The sequence below is a fragment of the Zingiber officinale genome, chromosome 7A (genome assembly GCF_018446385.1).
Source record: "Zingiber officinale cultivar Zhangliang chromosome 7A, Zo_v1.1, whole genome shotgun sequence".
Lineage (NCBI taxonomy): Eukaryota > Viridiplantae > Streptophyta > Magnoliopsida > Zingiberales > Zingiberaceae > Zingiber > Zingiber officinale.
Window position 1 is genome coordinate 18,124,607 of NC_055998.1, and position 21,471 is coordinate 18,146,077.

Consider the following 21,471-nt stretch of genomic DNA (forward strand, 5'->3'; position numbering starts at 1 on the left):
TATGGAATTTAAGTTTAGTAGACAATTGTTAAGATACGAGATGACGAGTTACCCAAAATCGAGAGCTTACATAGAATACAAGCAGGATGGTTGAAATGGAGGGGAGCATTGGGTGTTTTATGTGACCATAAAATACCTCTTAAATTTAAAGAAAAGTTCTATAAAATAACAGTTAGATGTGCTATGTTATATTGAACTGAATGTTTGGCTATCACTCGAGCACATGAGCAAAAGATAAGAGTTATAGAGACAAAGTCAGAGTTGCATCTATTGAGAGAAAACTTCAAGAGACACGTTTAAGATGGTACAGACATGTACTTAGATGACCAATAAATGCTCTAGTTAAGCGATGTGAAACTATGATAAACATAGATATGAAATGAGGAAGAGGAAGACCAAAAAAGACTTGGTTAGCAACAATAAAATAAGATAAAATTTATTTAAGTATGGATGATGATATAGTAGGAGATAAAGATAAATGGCGTAAAAAGATTCATTTAGCCGACCCCACCGAGTGGGATAAGACTTGATTGTTATTGTTTTAATTTTAATTTACCTTAATTTTTTTTGCATCCTTAAAATTATCTTATAGTAAAATTTATCAAAAAAATTGTTTCATAAATCTTCTATTTGAAATTAATTATATTTTATTTTTTTTAAAAAAGAAAATTTTTTATTTATCAAAATAAAAAATTTCAGAATTTTTTGATAAATAAATACATTTTATAAATTTCTTATTCAAAATCATATTTTAAAAATTAAAAATAGCTCATGAGATATTTTTGTAAAAATTATTTTTCTTTGATAAATTATTATGTTCTCTCTTATAAAAAAATTTTTCAATATTTTTTTGACCGTTAGATGATTTATTTTGAATTTTTTCCCAAAATAATGTTCTTATAATTAAAAATTATCTAGATATTACCTTTGAAATTTTTTTTTTTTTGATAAGAATTAAATTTTTTATATTCAAAAAAATTATCACAATTTGTAAATATCAAATTCTATTTATAAACATTTAATTTTGAAAATTAGTATCTCTAATTACATAATTCGTACTAGCCAAAATAATTATTAACTTGTCGTTAAAATTTTTATTTTGACCTTACTAGTTTTGTTTGGCCATCAGAATAAGAATTTAGTAATTTCAAAACTTAAAAATAATTTTAAATTATCTTTTCAAAACTTTTTTTTAACTTTTATAAATTTGAATAGTCACAAAATAATTCTTGAAAATTCATCTCAAACTTAGAAATTTGTTTCAATTTTATTTTAATTTTTAATCCCTATTTTTTTTGATGTAATCAAATAGGGAGAGAAATTTAAGTGGTTAAGGGGGAGATTAATTTTCAATATTTTGCTTGTACTTAATTGAAATATCTTACTTGTACTAATTGACAAATTATTCTATTATTGCAATAATTACTTATTTTATGTTTTAATTAACCCTAACTTAATTTGGGTTGATACATATCAAAAAGGAAGATATTATAAGTACTCCGGGTTGATTTTAATGTGGTTAACCAAGTTAGGTTCTATTGTGTTTCGATTTTTGTGTCTAAGTATGCAGGAACTTAGATGACCAATAAATGCTTCAGTTAGGCAATGTGAAACTATGACAAACACGCATATTAAATGAGGAAAAAGAAGAGTAAAAAAGACTTGGTTAGCAATAATAAAATAAGATAAAATTAATTTAAGTATACATGATGATATAGTAGGAGATAGAGCTCAATGACGTAAAAAGATTCATATAGTCGACCTCACCTAGTGGGATAAGGCTTGATTGTTGTTATTGTTGTTGCTTTATTTAACACTTGCACTTAAATGTAACATTTAAGTTTTAATTGTATTTTTTGTCTGTTTTACCCTAATTTTAATTCAAATTGATGCACATCAAAAAAGAAGAGATTATAAGTGCCTTAGGTTAGTTTTGATGTGATCAACCAAGTTATGTTAGGTCCTGTGTTACTTTGATGTCTTGTGCCTAAGTGTGTAGGAACTTAGGAACATATGAAGTTGAAGTTGAGTGGAAGACATAATAAATTAAAAGGATGGAACATGAATGAGCCGACGGGCTCGATGGGATGAGAGGCTACGGAAGAGTACATCAATAGATGAGAAGGAACATGTGTGGCACATCTAAGGGACAAGAAGCCAAGGAGGAAGCTTGTCTGAGGAGAAGGTCGGAGTTGGGCTCGAGTGAGCTCAATTTCGGACAGCTAGAGCATCACCTAGAGAAGATTGGATGAGCTTCTTGGTAGAAGGCACCCCTACTTTATAGAAGCTCCTCCAACATGGTTGGAGGCACCCTTATGCCTACTCTCTGGAGGCGGCTCTAGCATGTTTGGAATCACAGTTGCGTCTCCCTTGGAGGTGCCCTGGAGCTTCCAAGAGGTGCCTCCAGTATCTGTTAAGTTAACATTGGGCGGTTAAAACTCCATCATGAATAAGATAAACTCTATTCTTTTGGAGGCGCCCTGGACCCCTTTGGAGGTGCCTCTAATCGACAAAAACCAATGTTAACTTGGTTCTAGGAGGCTGTAAAAGCCCCATAGAGTTAGGAATTAAATAACAACTATTGTATTTATTTCCTAGCTATTTTATTAAGCTGTCAATGTTTGTAAGAGGCTTTTCCGCTGTTAACGAAGGAGTTTGTTAGTGAGCATTTCAATTACCTTGGATTAACAACTACTTATGTTGTAACCAAGTAATTCTTTAAACCTTCTTACCCTTTATAGTTGTTTTTTTATGTTAGTTATTTATTTTTGCTAATATTGTGTCCTAACTTATTTTAAAAAGCAAAAGAAAATTCTAACTCTTTTTCATGGATATTCACGCCTCTCTGACCGATCACACCTAAACCTACAAACAACGCCCACTTGGGCTTGGAAAAATAAAGACATGGCTCAGATTTCTTTGATTAATAAAAATAATGGAAGACTCAGGGTGTTGGAGAACTCGGAACAAGAGGAACAAGATAATGACCCCACACAATAGCCTAATGGAATTGAGAGATAACTGTTGGAGAGGAATATGGAAATAGTTGCAAACTTTGATGAAAAAAGGGTGTAAAGGAAAATGAAGGTCAGCCATAAATTGATCCTTAAAGAAAGTTAGGTAGTCGGTCGGGTGCAGATTTGGGCGATTGGTAAGTGAGATGGTAAGTGAGACGCATTTGGTCCACTTCACCACAGTTGAAGTCGGAGGAGCTGGAGGTGTACTAGAGATCATGAATAGCCATTGGGGGAGTGGAAGCCATGAGAAAAAGGAAGAGTGAATGAAAAAGGGAAATAAAATGCACTTATGCTAGAAGGATTGGACTTAAACAATCACCGGTAAGAGAGGAAAAAGGCAAAGAGGAAGATCAAGAGTAGAATGTGAAAACGATAAAGGTTGCATCGAATACCGTAAACCTTAAAAACCCTAGTAGAGGCTTCTCCCAGCAGTCCGATTGCAAATAAGAAGGAGAAAGGACTTATCAGGATCGTTGAATTTTAGCCGACAAAGGTTACAACAAATCTTAATAGTAGTCTGTCACATCAAATATACTTTTCATAGGAGTACGCCACATGGAAGAAAGATACGAGCAACATTTATTAAGGATGGGAGGTGGCAAATATACTTATGAAAAAAAAGCCTCACACTAAGCATTAATGGTAGGTAATGTGCCTTGTCTTCAAGGCATCAGTATGACGTCAGCTTAAGCCGAGCGACAAAACAAGGATTGAGCGTCCGATTGGAGAATGAGAGGCACAAGAAATACAAGTGTCTAGTAAGTAAATTTATAGCCTCCTTCGACTAGATTTGAAGGGGAGGCTTATGATATGACGAATAAGGTTGGTCCCCCAGAATCGGGGTCAAAGTCAATAAATCAGAATGATGTGGTAGTCAAGGAAGGTTAATATTTAGGACTAGCACAGTCGCATGTCTCCATTGAGTGGCCTATCCGACGAGACCTCTAGTCTGATCAGAGCCCGAGTCCTTCAGGCTCCAAGAAACTTTGAGTCATATTAGTGTGATTCAGAGTTGAATCAAGTGTCTCGGTCGAGTGGCATAGCCGATTGAACCATCGATCCGATCAGATATACTGGGTACACGACCCAACCAGACTCCTTAGCCAACTGAAAAGGCCGAGCGAAGGTCAATCTCTCGAGAGGGTCATCATCCCTTGGCCGACCCAACCCCCGTCCGTGAATGAGGCCCGATTGGACGACAAAGGGGACCCGGTTGGCCTATCCTCTACACATACAAATGGTCCACCAGCTTAACAACTTAATATTATTTTTTGGCATTTGGTGTAATGACTGTCAAAGAATCAAGGAAATATTTCCCATATTGTTTATGTGAGGAAGCTTCTACTTTGCAAGTCACAAAGATTGTGGGTCCATTTTTGAAAACATGCCAGAATGCTAGAAGGGCCAGTCCTTTCTTGGAAATGCATTGAGATTCGCACAGAAAGTAAAAGTAACACTATATAAGGGAGTCTCCACGTGCAAACATAGGTACGCTACGCGACCTAAGGAACTCGGATTCTACTGTTCCTTTCTACTATTCATTGTATTTCCTCTCGGCCACCTGTTTGACTTGAGCGTCGGTGTGTCTGTGATGACGACCCCTCCTTGACCCGGTTGCTGACCTGTTTTCCCCCTACTTTCTATTTTTGACACGCAAGATTGCCCGACATCTTTGGTTTCTAGCTCAAAGTCTTCTCATAGTCAATATCAGAGCCATGTGCTCAACATTCCATTTTCTTCGATTTCAGACAGGATAAAATACAACAAAATGGTTTATAAATTCTTTTTTATAACTATGCAAGGTGCTTTTAAATTGAGACAATCTTGTTCGGTCCAAATTTATTAGTATGATTTTTTATATTTAGAGAAAAAATATGTACACTTTGATTGTTATTATTTTTATGTTTAACTACCTTATATATCCCAATGATGCATGAAAATTCAAAAAATGACATAAACGAACACTTCATTCATGAATTTATTTAATACTTGGAAACAAGCTGTTCATTTTATTTTTGGTGCAACCAAATTAAACCTTAAACTCCATCGATATCCTCAAGCAATTAATTCAGCGTGCTTCATGAAGGATATACACAGTTCCCATAACCTGCCATAGTGAGTGGTGAATCAAGCATTAGAATCAAGAATAGAGAGGGCGAGCAAATTTGTCAAATTAATTAATTAATAGTTTTAATCAATGAATTGATTGTGGACTTACTGGGGTCGTCGCGAACTTTGGTGCCGGTTTCGTTGAAGAAGCAGTTGATGGACCTATGGCCTCCTTTGGCGTAGTAGAAGGAGTTCATGGCATAGGATGCTTGTCTTACGATGTCCGTGGAGTAGCACGAGGCGCCTTCCTGTATCGCACTGCAATCCCCTATGGCACCCCCACATACATACTCGATGTTCGCCTGGAGCGCCTCCCTTGGCGCTTCCGGCTTGGCCACGCACCACGGCCCTCTGCCTGATGAGATCGTTGCCGCCAACGCTACCTATCACATTCATTAATTTGTTCATTGATTAAATCAATCTTGCTGACACGTCATAGAGTCTAAAACATGGAAAAAAAATTCTAAATGATTTCAACATTGATCAGATAATCAAATGACAATTATTTATCTGACAAAAAAATGACATGAGTTTTTCTGAGAGAATCTCACCGAGTCATTCGTTAGGCACGGGAGGAGGAAGAAATATAAAAGAAGTAGACATGTGGCCTTCCTCAGTACGTCTGTCATTGTTGATGGATCGAAATTATTGATGTATTTGAGAATCTCGAAGAAGATTTATATAGTTCTACTTGGAGAGGGAGGAAATAAGAAAGGCAAATAAGAAAAGAAAGTCTTCTTACATAGTCTATTTCAAGCAGGAGTACATGAGAAAGTAAAATTAGAAAAATATTAACCATGTCATATTTCGAAAGTACTAACTATAATTAATCTTAAATTTAATATATCACCCAAAGATGGAAATAATAACTATACATTAATATAAACCAAAGATGGAAAATAATAATTATACATCAATATTTAAGATTTTAGGTTGAGCTTAGTTTTGTTTAATGATTGCATTTTAAATGATAAAATCTTCAAGAATGTAGCATGGTAATTTCACTATCGATTTTATAGATGATGCACTTGTCATAAACTACTGACGTAAAACGTAAAAGCAAAATATAGTTAGGCAGTATATCAAAGCTTAGATTGTCTCTAATAAAAATATACTATTTATAATAGATATTATAATTTTTAATTATCATTAAATAAAAAAAATAGTATTCAACATATGATATATATAATTAATAAAAAAAATTAATTTATATCATATGTTGAATACTATTTTTTTACTTAATGATAATACAAAAATTATAATATCTATTATAAATAGTATATTTTTATAAGAGGCAATCTAGTTGTCATAATCTATTAAGGTAAAACTTAAAAGATAAAGTTTAATTAGACAATAGATCAAAGCTTAGAAGTAGAAAAGAAAATAAATAAATATACTAATAAATTATTTACATGATAAATAAATAAAAAAATTTTTAAAAAATTATAATTAATAAAAAAAATAACTTATATCATATGATGATTAATATTTTTATTTTAATAATAAATAAAAAAAATTATAATGTATAACGACCCAAATTTCCTTGTCTTAAGTTTTAAAAGTCCTTATTAATATTTAGAAATGCTATAGAAATATTTTAGAGATTTTAAAAAAATTTTAGAATATTTTTATGTAATTATTGGAGGTCGTTTGATATTTTTACTAAACGATAGAAATTTCGACAAAAATAATGTCCAAGCCGAGATTCGAACTGGAGACCACGGATTAAGCAAAATCCTAAGCAAATTCGGCTGACCAAGTGTGCGAGCGGGCGATGTTGATCAAATAAGGGACGATATATATTTAAAGGATAGTTGATAATAGAAATATTTAAGGTTATAAAAGGATAAGTTAAGAGAGGGATTAGGTCATTTTCTTTTCTCTCAAAATCTTCTTCTCCCTCACGTGTGCGCGGCGTCGGCGACTTCTCTTGGGCGGAAAATGAAGCCGAGTTAGGGCTTCTCTCCGACGGCCGGCGAGGGTCTAGATCCGAGAGTCCTTTGTCTCCTCACGATCCTTTCGTCGAGGAGAGTTCGTGGGCACAAGGAAGGGCCGAGTCTTGCGGTTTCTCCGAAATCCTAAAGGTCTTCCTCGGCTGTAAGTCCAAGAAATATCACTGTAAGTTGCTTACTCACCTGCAGTAAGAGTGGTTTTCGAACCTCGAATTCATTCTTTGATTTCGGTAGAGTTTGTGGCTTTAGAATTTCCTGCCGTGAATTGAGGTTTCAGGCTTGGTTTTCTTCTTTGCATGTATGCTGTAACATGTTTAAGATTTTGTTTGCTGCCGTGAGTTAAGGTTTCATATCTGGTTTTTCTTCTTTATCTAGTATGCTGTAAAGAATGTCGTATGAAGCTCACTGCCAAGGACCTCAAAGGAATGAAATAAATTGTATAAACTAGGCATGTAGTTTAGATTTTCCAGCCTATATGTTGTGCATTGAGATTCTAGACTTTCTAGCTTTAATGAAAACGAACAACCTTGTTTCCTTGAGTGTGCAGAGGAGTTTTGCTTCCTTAATAGGCAAGGACATCCCTTTATAATAAGCTTGCACTACCTTGAATTTGAGCCTACAGATTTATTTCCCTTATTTTGAGTTATGTAGGCACTTCCTGAACATGCTGTTAGGCTTCGGTTTTGAGTTTCTGTTCGAGTTTTGAAGCATGGACAGATTCTAATATTAAGCATATAGTTTATAGTCTTTCTATTACTGCAGTAGGCATAAACAACATGCATGTCATGAATATGCAGTCCTTTACTTTTATGGTGCAGATTTGAAGTTTGCTACTTCCTTAATGAGCAGAAATAGTTCTTTAATTTAAAGCATGTGTTCCATTAAACCCTTTTTGAGGATTATGAGTAGTTATAAGTAAGAAAAGACCAAGGTCTTGATAGGATCCCTAAAGTTTAAGAATTGGGATCAGCAGCACATCAAGTGCTCAAAGAAATGCCAAGGCATTTTATTATAAGAATATTTAAAGATAACAAGTATTTTATTTTAAAAGGCTAGTATCCGACATCCAAGGTTGTCATTAAACAAATCCAGGTGACCAATTCCAAGGTCTTGGCCTTGGTAAGACCAAGGTCTTTACCCTCATAGGACTGGTGACTAGCTACCACAGTCTCTATTAGGGAGCGCGCATTGGTACTAAGTCTGTGCCCAAGAAGAAGTTTATTATTATTTTGAAGTATAAGAGTATAAGTTTTCGAAACAAATGAAACAAGCCTTACATAAGTTTTAAACTTTAGCAGATTTTCATTTTGCTATTAGTTGAGCACAAGCAGATTTTCTTATTGCTATTAGATGAGTAGTTTTCTATTGCTAATAGAAGTGCAGATTTCTTTTGCTATAGATGTACATGTGCAGTTTTCATTTGCTGTTATTTGAGCATGTGCAGTTTTCATTTTTGCTATTAGTAGAGCATGAGCAGATTTTCTAGATCCTTTGCTATTGAATATGCATAATCAGATTTCATTTTCTATTTCCATTTCTTTGCTATGGTTTGACCATGAGCAATATAGAATCTTATTTCCATTCCTTTGCTATGGATTTGAGCAAGAGCAGTATTGAACTATAATGTTATTTCTTTGCTATTAGATTAACATGAGCAGCTATATATGTTTTCTTTTAGAGCATTCAGTTTCTAGTTTCTTCTTATAGACATGCACATTCGAGTTTTTGTGAGTTAGACAGCGCTTACTAAGCATTCGCTTATAGTTTGCATTTCCTCTTACTGCAGATAAAGGAAAAGAGAAAGTGATATAAAGGAAGGCGATAAGGAGATGCTTAACAATGTGTAATGGATGAACTATGGAAGACTTGGGACTTGCTAAGAGTTTACTTAATTAGATTCATTCCTTTAATTTGCTAGAGAAATAAAGAAGTGTGCATGCAAATTCTTATGACTAGGATATAGTAGATGATTAATGTTGCTGAAAAGCTTTGAAAGTTGCTAGAATTGGTTTTTTTTTGTTTTGACTGGATTTGAGCTATTTGCATTGCTAGAATTGGTTTTCGGTATTACTGGAAATGAATTCAGTCTTGCATTTTTGATTTGCTGGAAAGCTTTCTGGGTTGCTGGAAATTTGAAGTTCGACTGGAATTTATTTTCTGGGCTGCTAGGAATAGATTATTTGAGTGCTGTGGTGGAGTTTATAAGCATGTAAATGCAGATGTTTCTTTTGTTGCTTGCTTAGAGATAAATTTCATGCTCATTTTAGTCCCAATTCTAAAATGCTGTAGAAATTTTATTCCTGCATGTTCAGTAGAAATGTTTTAGTTCAGATTTCTTTTCCGAAAATCTTAAGCATTGCTGTTATTAACATAAGCATTATTACTTAAGTAGAGTTAGTAGTTAGTTAAGTAACGGTCGCTCTCAGAGTAGTAGTAAGGAGGGTGGTCGTTACAGTTGGTATCAGAGCAAGTTCCCATTCCCCAGCATCACACACACATCAGCATCAACCTTGCCATCTTCAAGTAAGAAAGTGCTTAAGTTTATTTCTTTTATGCTTTCCTTATTATGTGCAGTATAGAGTATTTGTTCATATGTGCTTAAGTAAAATAGAAGTTTTTGTTTCTCTTTTATTTATATACATGTCTAGGAAGAATAGAGACGATTTTAGTTTTTCTCTTTTTACATAACTAGATGTCAAGAAGAGGACGTCCCCGTACCGCTCATACTGAAGATCGAGCACCAGAGTACGAAGAGCCCAGAACAACTGTACCTGATCTCTCTGAAGTTGTTGCTCAACTCCAGAGACAAGTGGCAGAGCAACAGCAAGTGATCGTCAATCTGATGGCGAATCGGCAACCAGTCCCTCCCACTCCTCCAACGATCAATGTGGAGACTCCAGTGGTGACTGAGGTTCCACCAGCCGCCCTGGGAGTCGCCACAGCACCTAGAAGATAAGAAACATACCTGATACAGTGGCTGAAGCTGAAGCCAGAGAGTTTCTCAGGCACGACTGAGCCTTGGGATGCTCAGGCTTGGTTTAAGACACTGGAGAGCACCATGGAGCTTCTTGACTGGCCAGAAGTCGAGAAGGTCAAGTGTGCCTCTTTTTGCCTATCTGGAGATGCTCGTATGTGGTGGGAGAGAGTTAAAAGCAAGAGAGCAGTCAATCAGATAAGCTGGGCTAACTTTGAGGCAGAGTTTTATGAAGAATTTTTCCGCCAGCGGATCACCAATAAGCATTATGAGGAGTTCATAGAATTCAGACAAGGTGACCTGTCAGTGGAAGAAGCAGTAAAGAGATTCAATAGGCTAGCTCATCTCTGCCCAGAGCTAGTAAGCACGGAGAAGGAACGAGTCAGACTGATGCTCAGGATGCTGAGGCCAGTGATAGCACTTAATGTGAGTAGTGGAACTCACCAGCCCCAGACTGGCGAAGAGCTGGTCAGCAGAGCATTAGTTGCTGAGCACTATCTGGACAGCATCAAGGCACAATGAGCGCAACACAAGCCAGTCAAGATCGAGGACAAGACAGTGGAGAGTCAGAAATCTCAGGCAAATAAGTAGTACTAGAAGGGCAAATATAACAAAAGAAAGCAGTGGAACTCAGGAGGTAACCAGAAAGGAGGACCAGCAAACAAGCAGATCAGGTTCCCTCCCTGTCCTAAGTGTGGGAGAACACATCTAGGAGCCTGTCTTTTGGGTAAGATGGGATGTTATTCATGTGGGCAGGAAGGACACATGGCTAAAGAATGCCCTAACAAGCTCAAAGCACCTTAGCCACAGCCAATACAATATGGAGGCAAGCCTCAGTTACATTATATGCCTGCAACTCTAGAAGGACCTCAGCTCAGTCAAGGAAGGTTGGAAGCCCCACCAGTTCTAGCCAGTGCCAGAGTATTCTCCCTCACTAAAGAGGAAGCTGCTAGTGCCTCCACGGTCGTAACAGGTCAAGTAGTTATTTTTCAGCATCTAGCTACTACACTATTTGATACTGGGGCGAACCCATTCTTTTGTATCAGTATCCTTTGCCAAAGAATTACAGGTACCTACAGAAAGCATTAACTCCAAGTTCCTGAAGACCCAACCTTCTAGGGAAGTCATGGAATCCAACCAGTGGCTTTGGGCTGTACTAGTCAGAATTGCAGACCGAGAGCTATATGTTAATCTGGTAGTCCTCGCCATGCAGGATTTCGATATCATTTTGGGTATGGATTTCCTCAGCATGTACAGTGCTTCAGTGAATTACTGCAGAAGGAAAGTGATTTTTAGTCCAGAGGATGAATCAACTTTTGAATTCACAGGAGTGCCGAGGAGGAGGACCCAGAAGTTTCTCTCTTCTCTGACAGCTCACCAGATGTTAGCTAAAGGGTGTGCTGATTTTCTTTCATTCATAGTGAGCACAGAAGAACAAGAAAGACCCAAGCAGGAGGAAGTTCGGATAGTCTGCGAGTATCCAGAGGTATTTCCAGAAGAGCTACCTGGACTACCTCCCAACAGAGAAGTGGAGTTTGAAATTAAATTGGTTCCTGGTACCGGTCCAATTTCAAAAGCTCCATACCACATGTCTCCAGCAGAGCTGAAAGAGTTACAAGAACAACTTCAGGAGCTTCTTGACAAAGGCTTCATCCGCCCTAGTCATTCACCATGGGGAGCTCCTGTGTTGTTTGTCAAGAAGAAGGATGGATTTATGCAGATGTGCATAGATTATAGGGCTCTGAATCAAGTGACAATCAAGAACAAGTACCCACTGCCCAGAATCGATGACTTATTTGATCAATTGAAAGGGGCAACAGTGTTCTCCAAGATAGACCTGCGCTCTGGGTACCATCAGTTGAAAGTGAAGGAAAGTAATATACCCAGAACAGCTTTCAGGACCAGATACGGACACTATGAGTTCGTAGTCATGCCTTTTGGTGTGACTAATGCACCTGCAGTCTTCATGGACTTGATGAACAGAGTGTTCAGAGAATACCTTGACAAATCTATCATCGTGTTCATCGACGACATTCTAGTCTATTCTAGAACCCCAGAGGAGCATGACACGTACTTGAGAATAGTCCTGCAGACCCTACAGCAGAAACAGCTTTATATCAAATTCTCGAAGTGCGAGTTCTGATTAAATCAGGTGGCATTTCTAGGTCATATTATTTCTAAAGAAGGCATCCAAGTGGATCCTGCCAAGATAGAGGCAGTCAATAATTGGCATAGGCCCAAGAACATTAGAGAGATTTGAAGTTTCCTTGGTTTAGCTGGGTATTACAGAAAATTTGTGGAGGACTTTTCCAAGATAGCCTCTTTACTAACAACCCTAATGAGGAAGGACAAGAAGTTTGAATGGTCAGACAAATGTGAGCAGAGTTTCCAAGAGCTAAAGAAGAGACTGACCAGTACTCCCATCTTGATAGTTCCAGAAAGTGACAAGAGTTTTGATATCTACAGTGATGCTTCCAAGATGGACCTAGGAGTTGTACTCATGCAAGAAGGAAAAGTTATAGCTTATGCTTCCAGACAACTCAAAGACTATGAGAAGAACTACCCCACTCATGATCTTGAGCTGGCAACTATGGTCTTTGCACTGAAACTCTGGCGACACTACTTGTATGGAGTCCAGTGCAGAATCTTCACAGACCATCAGAGTTTAAAGTATTTCTTCACCTAGAAAGACTTAAACATGAGACAGCGCAGGTGGCTGGAGTTGGTCAAAGACTATGACTGTGAAATCCTCTACCACCCAGGCAAAGCTAACAAAGTGGCAGATGCACTAAGTAGAAAATCCAGTGCATCCCTGATGTCCTTGTCATCATTAGCCCTGCCACTACAGAAGGAGTTGTCAGATTTTGGAATGGAAATTATTTATGGGCAACTCTCTGCATTGACCTTAGAGTCAACCCTACTTGACGATATACAGAGAAAGCAAAGTGAAGATCCAGATATCCAGAAAATCAATCAAGGGATACAAAAAGAAAAAAATTCAGAGTTTTGAGTATCAGATAGTGGAATCCTCTATCAGGGGAACCGCCTTTGTGTCCCCAATGATGAAGAGTTAAGAAAGAAAATTTTAGAAGAAGCTCATAGTACACCTTACTCCATGCATCCTGGTTCCACCAAGATGTACCAGGACATGAAACAGAGGTTCTGGTGGTTTGGACTCAAAAGAGATGTTGCAAAATATGTCAGTACCTGTCTGACATGTCAAAGGGTCAAAGCAGAGCACCAGAGACCAGGAGGAGTCCTACAACCCCTTCCAATACCAGAGTGGAAGTGGGAAGACATATCCATGGACTTTATAACAGGTCTTCCAAGAACCACGAATGGATATGATGTGATATGGGTAATAGTGGACCGATTGACCAAGTCTGCTCATTTTCTAGCCATCAAGGTGTCCCATTCTATAGAGTAGTTGGCACAACTGTATGTTAAGGAAGTGATCAAACTTCATGGAGTTCCAAAATCTATTGTGTCTGATAGAGATGGGCGCTTCACCTCTCATTTTTGGGAGTGTGTTCAGAATGCACTAGGCACCAAACTCAAGTTTAGCACAGCCTTCCATCCTCAGACTGATGGACAGACAGAGCGAGTAAATCAGATTTTAGAAGATATGCTAAGAGCTTGTGCACTAGATTTCAAGGGAAGTTGGTGCAAGTATCTATGCTTAGCTGAGTTTGCCTACAACATAGCTATCATCCCACCATCAAGATGGCACCATATGAGGTATTATATGGCAGGAAGTGCAGATCACCCATTTGCTGGCAAGAAGTAGGTGAAAGAAAAGAAATGGAAGTGGAACTGGGCATTCAGACAGAGCTGATAGGTGAGACTACTCAGGCTATCCAGAAGATCAAACAGAGAATTGAGACTGCCTAGAGTAGACAGAAAAGTTATGCTGACACACGCCGTAGGCCACTGGAATTCCAAGTAGGGGATTCAGTTTTTCTTAAAGTTGCTCCGATGAAGGGAGTGATGAGATTTGGCAAGAAGGGCAAGTTAAGTCCTCGCTATGTAGGACCCAACCCGATTACAGAGAGGATTGGGAAGGTAGCTTACAAGCTGAATTTACCATAAGACATGTCAGCAATACACAATGTATTTCATGTCTCTATGCTAAATAAGTGTATTCATGACCCTAGCCAAGTGATTCAGCCTCAAACAGTGCAGATCCAAGAGGATCTTAGCTATGAGAGCAGACCTACACAGATAGTGGACAGAGCAGTCAAGAGACTAAGAAACAAAGAAGTGCCACTAGTGAAGGTCATCTGGCAGAACCAGAAGCACGAGGAAGTCACTTGGGAGCGTGAGAACAGTATGAGACAGAAATATCCAGAACTATTCTAAGTTCGAGGATGAACTTTTTATAACGTATGAGGGATTGTAACGACCCAAATTTCCTTGTCTTAAGTTCTAAAAGTCCTTATTAATATTTAGAAATGTTATAGAAATATTCTAGAGATTTTAAGAAATTTTTAGAGTATTTTTATGCAATTTTTGGAGGTCATTTGGTATTTTTACTAAACGATAGAAGTTTCAACAAAAATAATATCCAAGCCGAGATTCGAATCGGAGACCTCGGATTAAGTAGAACCCTAAGCGAATCCGGCTGACCAAGTGTGCGAGCGGGCGATGTTGATCGAATAAGGGATGATATATATTTAAAGGATAGTTGATAATAGAAATATTTAAGGTTATAAAAGGATAAGTTAAGAGAGGGATTAGGTTATTTTCTTTTCTCTCAAAATCTTCTTCTCCCTCACGTGTGCGCAGCGTCAGCGACTTCTCTCGGGCGGAAAACGAAGTCAAGTTAGGGCTTCTCTCAGACGGTCGGCGAGGGTCTAGATCTGAGAGTCCTTTGTCTCCTCACGATCCTTTCGTCGAGGAGAGTTCGTGGGCACAAGGAAGGGCCGAGTCTTGCTGTTTCTCCGAAATCCTAAAGGTCTTCCTCGGCTGTAAGTCCAAGAAATAGCACTGTAAGTTGCTTACTCACCTGCAGTAAGAGTGGTTTTCGAACCTCAAATTCATTCTTTGATTTCGGTAGAGTTTGTGGCTTTAGAATTTCCTACCGAGAATTGAGGTTTCAGGCTTGGTTTTCTTCTTTGCATGTATGCTGTAACATGTTTAAGATTTTGTTTGCTGCCATGAGTTAAGGTTTCATATATGGTTTTTCTTCTTTATCTAGTATGCTGTAAAGAATGTTGTATGAAGCTCACTGCCAAGGACCTCAAAGGAATGAAATAAATTGTATAAACTAGGCATGTAGTTTAGATTGTCCAGCCCATTTGTTGTACATTGAGATTCTAGACTTTCTAGCTTTAATGAAAACGAGCAGCCCTGTTTCCTTGAGTGTGCAGAGGAGTTTTGCTTCCTTAATAGGCAAGGACAACCCTTTATAATAAGCATGCACAACCTTGAATTTGAGCCTAAAGATTTAGTTCCCTTATTTTGAGTTATGTATGCACTTCCTGAACATGCTGTTAGGCTTCGGTTTTGAGTTTCTGTTCGAGTTTTGAAGCATGGACAGATTCTAATATTAAGCATATAGTTTATAGTCTTTCTATTACTGTCGTGGGCAAAAACAACATGCCTGTCATGAATATGCAGTCCTTTACTTTTAGGGTGCAAATTTGAAGTTTGCTACTTCCTTAATGAGCAGAAATAGCTCTTTAATTTAAAGCATGTGTTCCATTAAACCCTTTTTTTGAGGATTATGAGTAGTAATAAGTAAGAAAAGACCAAGGTCTTGATAGGATCCCTAAAGTTTAAGAATTGGGATCAGCAGCACACCAAGTGCTCAAAGAAATGCCAAGGCATTTTATTATAAGAATATTAAAAGATAACAAGTATTTTATTTTAAAAAGGCTAGTACCCGACTTCCAAGGTTGTCGTTAAACAAATCCAGATGGCCAATTCCAAGGTCTTGCCCCTGGTAAGACCAAGGTCTTTACTCTCGTAGGACTGGTGACTAGCTACCACAGTCTCTATTAGGGAGTGTGCATTGGTACTAAGCCTGGGCCCAATAAGAAGTTTATTATTATTTTGAAGTATAAGAGTATAAGTTTTCGAAACAAATGAAACAAGCCTTACATAAGTTTTAAAATTTAGCAGATTTTCATTTTGCTATTAGTTGGGCACAAGCAGATTTTCTTATTGCTATTAGATGAGTAGTTTTCTATTGCTAATAGAAGTGCAGATTTCATTTGCTATAGATGTACATGTGCAGTTTTCATTTGCTATTATTTGAGCATGTGCAGTTTTAATTTTTGCTATTAGTAGAGAACGAGCAGATTTTCTAGATCCTTTGCTATTGAATATGCATGATCAGATTTCATTTTCTATTTCCATTTCTTTGCTATGGTTTGAGCATGAGTAGTATAGAATCTTATTTCCATTCCTTTGCTATGGATTTGAGCAAGAGCAGTATTGAACTATAATGCTATTTTTTTTCTATTAGATTAACATGAGCAACTATATTTGTTTTCTTTTAGAGCATTCAGTTTCTAGTTTCTTCTTGTAGACATGCACATTCGAGTTTTTGTGAGTTAGACAACACTTACTAAGCATTCGCTTATAGTTTGCATTTCCTCTTACTGCAGATAAAAGAAAAGAGAAAGTGATATAAAGGAAGGTGACAAGGAGATGCTTAACGATGTGTGATTGCTGAACTATAGAAGACTTGGGACTTGCTAAGAGTTTACTTAATTAGATTCATTCCTTTAATTTGCTAGAGAAATAAAGAAGTGTGCATGCAAATTCTTGTGACTAGGATATAGTAGATGATTAATGTTGCTGAAAAGCTTTGAAAGTTGCTAGAATTGGTTTTTTTTTTTTTGTTTTGACTGGATTTGAGCTATTTGCATTGCTGGAATTGGTTTTCGGTATTACTGGAAATGAATTCAATCTTGCATTTTTGTTTTGCTGGAAAGCTTTCTGGGTTGCTGGAAATTTGAAGTTCGATTGGAATTTATTTTCTGGGCTGTTGGGAATAGATTATTTGAGTGCTGTGGTGGAGTTTATAAGCATGCAAATGCAGATGTTTCTTTTGTTGCTTGCTTAGAGATAAATTGCATGCTCATTTTAGTCCCAATTCTAAAATGCTGTAGAAATTTTATTCCTGCATGTTCAGTAGAAATGTTTTAGTTCAGATTTCTTTTCTGAAAATCTTAAGCATTGCTGTTATTAACATAAGCATTATTACTTAAGTAGAGTTAGTAGTTAGTTAAGTAACGGTCGCTCTCAAAGTAGTAGTAAGGAGGGTGGTCGTTACATAAAGTCTATTATAAATATTTTGTTTCTATTTAAAATATCAAGAAAAAATAGATTATTCAATAACAAAAGATCCTAAAACAACTAAATAGGCATCTACATAGACCCTTGAACCCTAAATAACTTATAAGGACGGGAATACCCTAAATATCTAAAATCCTAAAATTATCAAAAATTGTAAAAAACAGATCTTTAGAGTCTCTAAAAAGGCCCTAAATGATATATTTTGGACTCGAAAGTGGTAGGTTAAGGGTTCCACCATGTAATAATATAAATCTCTGAACGAGCTTCGATTCACACTGTAGATTGCCTTATTCTGATACTTGAGTTAAAAGTTATGATCGGTTGAAGCTCGACATCTCTTGCAATAGTCGTCCCATGTTGAAAAAAACTTGTTCTCAAGTTTAGAGTAGTATCATCATGTGGTAGACAAGGAGGAAGATCATTTGATAATGACAAAATCTCCTAGCAATTGTTGCCTCCTGAAGTACTCTGGATTAAGGAAACCAAAGTTAACCTTCACTATTGTGCTAACATGAGTGTCGTTTATTGCCGAGCCAGTTTTCAAAACTTCAAAATTTGAAACTTTGGCAACCTAATTTGCATATAACAATATGTTTGTGGTCTTCACATCTTGATGTATGATGGTGTATGTTGCGCCTGTGTACCCATGCGTAACCCTAATGCAAACCTCAATCCTTTGTTTCCATGGAAGTGATGGCTTGTGTATTAAACAAGGTGTTCACGAAGTGTGCCATGAGCCATATAATCACAAACAAAGATCAGTTCATAGTTTTCCTCAAGGTAACCAATATTCAAGGAAACAAGATGTCTGTGTTAGCTCTTGGATAGCATCTCAATTTTAGTATGGAATTCATGGACACCTTGCTCTAACATTGGGTTACCATGCTTGATTGCTACCTTCATTGTTCCGTCATCAATTTCCCCAAGGTAGACCTTCCCAAACCCACTAACACCAAGAATTAGATATTCATCAATGTCCTGTGTGGCAGTTTGGATCTCTTCAAAGGAGTAGAAGCAAAGATTAGCAGGAAGGAATGATGCATTGATCACACCTATTGTCTTGGCTGATGTAGTGATCAGGGAGAAAGGTAACGCACCATAAGTCCCCTCACTAGTGGCTGCTTCTTTTACCATTTGCTTCTTCTTCCTCTTGTCATCTTCTTGCTCAGGTTCTTCTTCTTCTTCTTCTTCTTCTTCTACATGTTTCTATTTCAAAAACCATCCTCGAGCTATCTTGAATCCCTCTTTTCCACTGTCAAGCAATTCATTCTCCTTATTGAAATCCAGCTTTTTTAGATCTCCTTCTTCGTTGCTCCCAAATCCATGATAGATATCCTCAACAACATAATAATCATCCCCGAACATTCCATTCAACTTCTTATCTTGCTCGTCTGGGTCAAATTCCTCCTCCAAATTATTTGTGAATCCATATAGGTCATCTCGAGCATTGAAGCTATCATCCTCCATGGCAAAATCTAATCGTCCCTGAAACAAAGTTTGACCTTAACTGAAGTGATTATTCATCTTTTTTTATCTTCTCCCAATTAAGGATACAAATGAGTCAAGTCGCTTGCAGGCTGCTCGTGAATAGCCCGGTCGAAGCTTAACTCGAGCTTGGAGTTAACTAACCTTGAGCTGGCTTATTTAAAATTTGAACCAATCTCGAGCTCATTTAATACTAGCTCAAAGGCTTGTCGAACCCTAACGAGCCATGCTATATTTAATATATTATTTTTATTTATTTACTTTCAAAAGAATCAAAATGACAAAACCCTTAGTCTAAGTCTTGCTTGAAAGCTCGATTTTAATTCTAGCTTTTTGAGTTGAGCTCGAGCTCGAGCCTCTTTATTTTTTTTTTGAGCTCAACCTCGTCTAGGATCAGCTCGAGCTCGGCTTAATTACAACACTACTCACAATTAATGATCTTAGCTTTGTCCTGTCTATCATGTGATCATCACAACTGCTCCTACCATGTTAATGCTCAACTTATGAGTTTGATGGCAACAAATTTAACTTTCACATGATTAGACACTTTTTTGATAATAATTTTTTTCTCCAATTCGCTAATCCAATCAATAAATTCCTTTGTCTGTAGTGTACTAGAAAACTTAGGAAGCTCAATTGGAAATATGATATTTCCATATATTTTCTTTTGACCTTGACTTTTGCGATTGTAATAGGAGTTTTCAAAAGTGGAAGCAGAATGAGGATAAAAGAACTTACGACCTTTAAGATCTTGCACCACTAGATGCTGGAATAACTTTTATGACTTGTCTATGTAAATATTCAAGTATCTCACCTTTAGCGCTACGATCACGGTGCAAGATTTCCTCAGTCGAAACCTGCCTGTCATGATCACGACTATGACAACCATCCATGGAATCCAAAGAGCTCTAATATCAACTGACGTTGGGTAGAATAACAATTATTCTACTAGCTAAAGAGAAAGAAGATTTGTAAAGAAAACAAGAGAAATCGAAAAATAAAGAGAAACTACTATCTATAGGTTTTGCTAAAAATATAAGTTTTATTCAATAATAAAAGATTATCTTAAAACAACTAAATAGAGGTTTGGATAGAATATTAAATCCAAAAATTACCAAAAATATTAAAAAAAAAAAAATGTTTGAAGCATCCAAAAATACCCTAAAAGATATTTTTTTGACCCCAAAAGTGGCGGGTTATTGGTTGCACCCATTAATAAATATAAATCTCCGAATGAGTTTTCATTTGCACTATAGGTTACCTCGTTCTAATATCTGAATCAAAAGTTATGGCTCGTTGAAACTCAACACTTTTTGCATCAGAATCTAGACAATAAATGTGAAAAATATATTTTTCTTAATATGAGTACTACATTAAAAGATTATATTTTATATAATTATTGGAATAAGAAAATCATTATTAGTCATGATGTATATTTAATGAAAAAGCCACTTGGTCATGAAATCAAAATGTCAATAAAGAAAATATTCCTATATATTTTGAAGATGAGGAGGTCGTGCGCTTATGGAGGATGAAATTTAGTGTCAGCCCTAAGAGTCAATTATGAGATAATTGATATGGTACTATTATATAATATTTTAAATAAAAGATAATATTTTATGTTTATTATATTTACTTTATATCTGTACAAATTTGAATAAATATAATAATGCCCTAGGACAGGTTTTATTCTATAGTATATCAAATAGTTGAATTGATTGTGAGAAACTACAAATATTTAGAATACTACTCTTGATTATTCCTAATCAAGTATTAATATACAAGGACAATATTAATATATTGAGACTAACATAAAAATTAATTGATAACTTAATTTCACAATTCATGGATATAAGATATTAAGTTAATACATGAGTATATATTAGAAAATATATACTTAATTGACCCACCATGAAAATGTTTCATGTATTGCTATATTAGTATCATAAATATTTTCATAGTGACTATTAGCATAAATAGTCCTTTGACCTGAAGTCACTATGGTTTCCTACTTAAGATGTATATTTTAGTATAAACAAGTGTCACATGTAACAAGGTTGATTATAAAGTTGTTCACTGGGTATGCAATGAGTTATGCGGATAGATGTAAGTGATGTAGATGGAATTTGTCCATTCCATATTACGAAAGTGATGTCTGTGGGCCTCTTGATTAAGTAGGACTATTAAAATGTATGGTCATGCTCAAATAAGTCAATATAAGATATTGAGCTTATTTTGTTAAGTCTACTTAGAGATCAAGAAACACATAGATTGATGAGAGGATGACACGATCTATGCCTAAAAAATCAATATAGATATCATGTACTAAAGGAATAAGTTATACAATAAATAGTCATAGACAGGTTATGTAGAATCTACGATATTCTCATCACTTGGATATCAATGATGTATCGGTAGATGTACTCATTGTGTGTCTTTGAAATGAGATTTTAGAGTCACTGCCAACATTATGAGAAACTATTGGGTCATACATAGAGAGTGTATCAATTTGGAGTTTATTTTATTTTAGTGTGACTAAAATAAAGTGAGACTAAGTTTAAAGTCTAAAATCAGTTTCAAATATTAAACTTGTTAGATTATATGTTAATCTAATTGGATCTTATTAGAT

The 21,471-nt window shown here is 36.3% G+C and overlaps 1 protein-coding gene across 1 annotated transcript; it reads right to left on the bottom strand.

Annotated features, from left to right (window-relative positions):
* Window positions 1-5,095: 5,095 nt before the first annotated feature.
* LOC121999246 (major pollen allergen Ole e 10-like) lies at window positions 5,096-18,491 on the bottom strand. The gene is made up of 3 exons (XM_042553951.1): window positions 18,255-18,491; window positions 5,236-5,509; window positions 5,096-5,124 (listed from the first exon to the last, which is right to left on the bottom strand). Exons 1-3 carry the CDS (start codon window positions 18,489-18,491, stop codon window positions 5,096-5,098), a joined length of 540 nt encoding a protein of 179 aa, XP_042409885.1.
* Window positions 18,492-21,471: the final 2,980 nt, after the last annotated feature.

Coding starts and splice junctions, on each gene's coding strand:
- LOC121999246 (XM_042553951.1), bottom strand. CDS start 18,491: ATGGTAAAAGAAGCAGCCACTAGTGAGGGGACTTATGGTGCGTTACCT. Junction 5,510..18,254: donor TTGATGACGGAACAATGAAG/GTAGCAATCAAG, acceptor TGAATGTGATAG/GTAGCGTTGGCGGCAACGAT. Junction 5,125..5,235: donor CAAAGTTCGCGACGACCCCA/GTAAGTCCACAA, acceptor TCACTATGGCAG/GTTATGGGAACTGTGTATAT.